At 55.7% G+C, this 6,030-nt stretch overlaps 1 protein-coding gene across 4 annotated transcripts in view; it reads right to left on the reverse strand.

Annotated features, from left to right (window-relative positions):
• Nucleotides 1–6,030, reverse strand: part of DHX30 (DExH-box helicase 30) — a 50,090-nt gene that overhangs the window by 12,624 nt on the left and 31,436 nt on the right. For all 4 annotated transcript variants that reach the window (XM_019508000.1, XM_019507999.1, XM_019507998.1 and 1 more), the window contains 3 exons: nucleotides 4,184–4,262; nucleotides 2,395–2,499; nucleotides 1,016–1,191 (listed from right to left, as the gene is read on the reverse strand). In XM_019508000.1, the coding sequence (XP_019363545.1) occupies nucleotides 1,016–1,191; nucleotides 2,395–2,499; nucleotides 4,184–4,262 (360 nt within the window). The remainder of the gene's footprint in view (nucleotides 1–1,015; nucleotides 1,192–2,394; nucleotides 2,500–4,183; nucleotides 4,263–6,030) is intronic.

Raw genomic sequence — 6,030 nt, forward strand, 5'->3', positions numbered from 1 at the left:
GGAGTCCCTGTTCCCCCGAGCACTGCCAGGAGTGACCAGGAATAACGGCCACAGGCTGGCAGAGGAGAGATTCAGACTAGACATCAGGAGGCGCGACTTCACGGTCAGGGCGGCTAGAATCTGGAACCATCTTCCAAGAGAAGTGGTGCTGGCTCCTACCCTGGGGGGCTTTAAGACAAGGCTTGACAATCACCTTGCTGGGGTCATTTGACCCCAATGCTCTTTCCTGCCATGGCAGGGGATCAGACTTGATGATCTGCTCAGGTCCCTTCCGACCTGACCAACTATGAAACCTCTGCTGCAGTGACGAACCAGGCCTGGCTGCCCCTGGCCAGCCGGGTGCTCCCTGGCTGGCTTTGCTGTCTTATTGCTCTCAGCCTCCCCAGAGCCCAAGCAAAGCACCAGGCCATGAGTGCCCTCCACCACATACTCCCCTGCCCTGTAACGTGGTGCTAGGATCTCTGCTGGCTTGTCAAGCCAGGAGAGGGCCCAGGGGTCCGACAGAGCTCTGAGCTGCCCTGGCAAGGCTGCCCACACAAAGTCTCACAGAGGCATCTGGGACAACAGTTCTGCCCCACAACACACCACTTTGGGGCACTTAGGGGCTCCCTCAGGCCAATAGAGCATCAGTGGCTACAAGAAAGCTCCCGGGGGTGCATTCAGGAGGGGTTACAAAGCTAGGAGACCAGAGGACGTGAGATGCACAGGATAGGACAGGACAAGGGTTTGCTCCGAGGCCTCCAAGAAAAGCCTGTTTTGGCCAAGGATAAACGAGGGGCTGCATGCTGGTGGAGTCAAGATCAACCAGGCAGTGCCTGCCAGAAAACCTGCCTGGGCCCCAGAAACAGGCTTAGACCACCCCCATGCCAGGAAGGCAGACTTCACTGCCCCAGAGGGATGCAATCCAAGCCTCACTGTTAGCAGCAAGCTGAGGCTTCTCTAACCCAGCTGCAGGGGCAACGCACAGCCGATGGCATGCCCCACAAGTGCTCCAGAGCAGGCATGAGGCCGGTACCTTGGTCTTCAAGTCATAGCGCTCCTCCTTGTGGGTGCCACTGTCCACCACGTGCACGATGTCGTTGATGGTGATGGAGGTCTCGGCAATGTTGGTGGCCAGGACAATCTTGCGGACACCGGGCGGGGGCCGCTGGAAGATGTTCTGCTGGTCCATCATGGGGATGTTGGAGTGCACTGGCACGAGAGGCAACAGTCACATAAACCCCTTCCCACAAGACCCACGTGCCACTGCTAGCAGCCGGGCATGGGCACGGGCACCACTACAGCTCTGTCTACAACACAGCTACGCCGGTGAGGGGCTGGAAGTCCACCTCCTGCTGAGTGCCTATCCTGGGGGAGCTGGATGCAGTTAGCCTATGGAGATGCAAATCTACCTTGCCCACTGCCACCAGAGCTGGGCCTGCACTGGGGACCTGCGAAGACTCAGTGCTGCCGTACGGCTGGAGCAGCAGCAGTCCCTGAAGAACAGTCTTAAACCGAGACGGGCCAGTCCGTGTTCACTCAAGCATGCCTCAGACTCATGCCCCAGCACCCACCACTAGGAGGAAGCCGTGGGGGCCAACGCTCCACATGCTGCTGGGAAAGGGCTTGCTCCAGCTCCATAACTCAGTGCCTGGAGGTCTAAGCTGAAGCTTCCTGTGTTTGGTAAGTCTCTGCTGGCCTTCCCCAGGCCTCTGACAGGCAGCAGCAGCCCCCGCTCCCACCCATGAGGGCACATTCTAGTCTGCACGTGCCCCGCTGGGGACAGGGTGGGGCATGGCTCACCCATGACTCATGCTGCTGGCAGGGGCCCGTGACTCATCCTCCCTCCCACAGGTTTCCTTTGCGGACCAGTGACCCTGGGAGACGCCTGGCAACAGGCAGGCTGGGCTGCTAGCTAGGCCGGCCGCTGCAGCCAGCAGCACGGGGAGAAGTTGCAAGCCTCCAAAGAGCGCCTCTGCCCCTGCCTGGATGCAGCCAGGCTTCATGCCAAGTCTGGCTGCAAAGCCCTGCCTCAAGAGCCCGCCATGCTCCCTGCTCTCACACGTGCCCATCTTGCTCCCTTGCTGGGGTAAGCGATGCGCTCTCTGCAGAACCACCCGCCCCTGGCTCTGGCCTACTGCACATCTCAGGGAGCAGGCACTTGAGGCCTGAAGTCCAAGTGGGAAGGCCTCCCCCCTGCCTTCCTGCTCTGCCCAGCACCAGCTTCCTTACTGGAACCCCCCGTCTGAGCAGCTAGAACAGCCACGCTCGAGCACGTGCCAGGCTCATGGTGCATCTGAAAATGCTCGAGCTCATCCATGTCAGCCTGCAGCTGCAAGTGCCTGATGCAGTCACCCAGCGTGCCCCTTCCCCCTCCACACACTGGGGTGAGAAGTCCCTGTGCCGCCACCTCACCTGGCAGGACGAGGTACCGGCTGTTCTGAGAGCCCAGTACTTCCAGCAGGCGCTGCTGGACCCCCTTGATTTCCTGCCAGCCAGGAAGAAAGCAGAGGATCCCGCCTGCGAGGGAGGAAGAGCAGAACAGACAAGCCTGAGATGTGGAGGGTGCTGGAGACACTCTCGTAGTCCCCCTGCACTGCCCACCAGGCCTTCTGCGCTCCAAGGAAACCCAGCATTTTCCCTCCAAGTCCCAGAACCTCCTGTTCCCTTCTCACATGCTGCCACCTGTTAATGTTAGGACCGACAATGGCTGAGACCCCTGCTGTACTCATGGCATATGCACCACCTGGGGACCTGCAGTCCAGCTCAAGGGCCCTGGGGAGCTGGATCCCCAAAGAGCAAGAACATGCTGACAGAGTCCATACAGGCTGCACCATGCCAGCATCCGGAAATGTTTGTGGGCCCTTCTGTGCTGGCCAGGGTGAGGGCTTGAAGCCACAGGCTAAGCACCCAAGGACTTCACCAGCAAGCCGAGGCAGTACAACAGTGGTCCTCAACCAGGGTACGCCAAATTCCAGGAAGTTATGGAGGGGCACCCTGACTTAAAGGCTGGGAACCACTGCGCTAGAAGCATGCACGTATAGAAATGTGTATGATGGAGTTGGCAATCTACAGCCCGCACATGCAAGGCTTTGGCAGCAGTCACTCTCCCCGTGCTGCCCTGCGGGAAAATGCCAGCAGTGGTTGGGTCCTAGCACCTGCCTTCTCACCTCCGATCCAAACTGGGTCTGTCCAGGTTGTGCTGTCAAAGGTTGCTGACCACTGGCATAGGAAATCTACTTTTTACAACGGTTTTGTGCATAGCATGAAAGGACACGATGACCTCTGGACTATACTTTATTTGTGGCAAGTTAGGGCATTAGGTCTGTGTTGTGTCAGGGTTGAGGGCAGTCTTGCATAGAGTTTAGATTACAGCTGTATGGCATGGTTTGTATAGGGCTGATCCTGTCTCAGGCAGGCGACTGAACTAGATGACCTCTGGAGGTCCTTTCCAAGCCTGTTTCTCTATGCTTCTAACTGGACAGCTGTGCTGTGAACACCTGGCAGCACTGAAGGGTGGGAGGTGGGGTGGGAGGCAATGACCACCCCCAGTCCAGGAGCTGCCATCCCACCCTGCGCTGCAAGCTCATGCCAGTGGAGACTCTAGAAAAGGCTTCCTGATCCCCTCTGTGCACACAACCGAGGCATAAGCCAGCTGGTGAACTAATAGATTGATCTCTAAGAGAACAAGCAAGGCCCAGATGACTTGTTCTAAACCCTGCGAGTCTCGAGAGTCCTTGCAACTGTAGCACGAAAATGCTTTGGACACAACCCTGCTTGCTTGGCTCTGTCCTGGCAGGCCCCTGAGAGAATGACTGAAATGTGCCCACTGACTGCAGCCTGGCTGACAAACTGATCTGGCTTCCTGCAGCCTCAGTTAATCCCAGATGTAGCACGTGTCCCTCTATCTGCACTGACAGCACTAGCTACAACTGTTCACCAATACGCGGGTCTACCTGGGGGCAAGAGCCCTCAGCTTCCTGGCTACTTCACCTCCAAAGGCTTAGAAGAGAAGCTCTGGACCAGCTGGACCCCAGCAACGCAGAAACCAAAGGCTGGGTCCTGCCAAGTGCTATCAGTGTCCCCTGGGGCCAGCCCTGACATTATGGATTTGATTTGTTGTGTCTGTGTGTCATGTCTGTGTCCCCCCACCACCTGTCCACCTTTCATAACCAAGTGTGAGGAAGAATGAAGCAGCACGTACCTGGATCCCCATGGGTATCAATCTGGAGCACGAGGTCTGTGATCAGATCAAGGTCAAGGACGCATTCATCATCTGATTGCTGAATGAAACAAGAGAGGGTGAACACCTCGGAGTGGCAGTGCCCCCATCAGCTGGAGAGGGAAGCCATCCCTCTACACCCCCCGCCCCCGCCAGAGAAGCACTGACTTCGAGCTTCTCTCCCAGCTCTCACACTGACTCATTCTGGTCACAACCTTTACCAGTTTCTTCTATGTGATAAGGTCCTCAGCAGCTCGCCTCCCTCATGCTCCAGAAGCACTGCAAGGGTCAGCTAGGAGCTGTAAATCCTACAAGCTCTCAACCCGATTTAGCAGATATCTGCAGCGTGGACACTCCATGCACACAGAATCATAGACAATGAGGGTTGAAGGGACCTCAGGAGGTCACATCTAGTCCAACCCCCTGCTCCAAGCAGGACCAGCCCCAACTACATCATCCCAGCCAGGGCTTTGTCTGCCCGGGTCTTAAACACCTCCAAGCATGGAGAGTCCACAACCTCTCTGGGTAACCCGTTCCAGTGCCTCACCACCCTCGTGAGAAAATTTTTCCCAATATCCAACCTCAACTCCCCTTGCTGCAGCTTGAGCCCATTGGCTCCTTGTCCTGTCATCTGCCCCCACTGAGAACAGCTTAGCTCCATCCTCTCTGCAACTCCCCTGCAGGGAGGTGAAGGCTGCCATTCAATCCCCCTCGATCTTCTCTTCTCCAGAATAATAAGCCCAGTTCCCTTCTCAGAAGTTACGTGCTCCAGCCCCTGAACCATTTTCATTGCCCTCTGCTGGACTCTCCAATGTGTCTACATCCTTTCTGTACAACTGGACACAGGACTCCAGATGTGGCCTCCCCAGTGCCAAATAGAGGGAAGAATCACTGCCCTGGACCTGCTGGCAACGCTCCTACCAATGCAGCCCAGCATGCTGGTAGCCTTCTTGGCAACAAGGACACACTGCTGGCTCGTATCAAGCTTATTGTCCACTGTGAACCCCAGGTCCTTTCTACAGAGCTGCTGCTTAAACAGTTGGTCCCAAGTCTGTAGCGATGCATGGGATTGTTCCATCCTAAGTGCAAGACTTTTGAACTTTATGACATTTACTGTCTACTGTAGTAAATAGCAGATAGTACTAGTAAGTTAGTAAATACTGAATACTATTAGTAAATAGTAGATGGTGAACTCCATCTATTGTAGACTCTTCGAATATGCCATCATGTATTACATAGTAAAGCCAAGTCACGGGTTTTGGAGTAGGGCAGGGGCAGGGCCTACCACAGGGGGGGCCAGGAGGGCCATTTGGCCCGGGCCTCTCATTCATGGAGGGCCTCAAATTTAGACTTTTGACGTTATCTCCAAATCAGGTTACACATACAGACACAGAGATACACTGACAGGATTGAAAGACGACGACGTTCATCATACTACTTTAAACTTGTGTCTCATTACCGGGCCACACTGCCTGTAGTGCACTATGAATTAATATTTTTTTTAATATACCAGGAGCCTCAGAAAATGGAAGTGGCCCAGGCCTCTCTCGACCTCTGAGAGGGCCTGGGCAGGGGAAGATTATGCCCCAGGGAGCTGGGGTAAGAGTGAATCAGCAGGTCACCTGTCTGCATCTCTTCATGAATCAAAGGCAGTGGGGCAGAGACCAGTGTGAAAGGGATCAAGTGATAAAGGTCCTTTGAAAGGGCAGCAGCAGAGAGAACAGCATCTGCAAGGCAGGGAGCAGGTCCAGCAGAGAGGAGGCTGCAGACACACTGGGTAACCTGCCATCAAGCAGCATTCACTGCTGACTGTCAGAATAAGACAAACG

The sequence above is a fragment of the Gavialis gangeticus genome, unplaced genomic scaffold (genome assembly GCF_001723915.1).
Source record: "Gavialis gangeticus isolate Ggan-Ray unplaced genomic scaffold, GavGan_comp1, whole genome shotgun sequence".
Lineage (NCBI taxonomy): Eukaryota > Metazoa > Chordata > Crocodylia > Gavialidae > Gavialis > Gavialis gangeticus.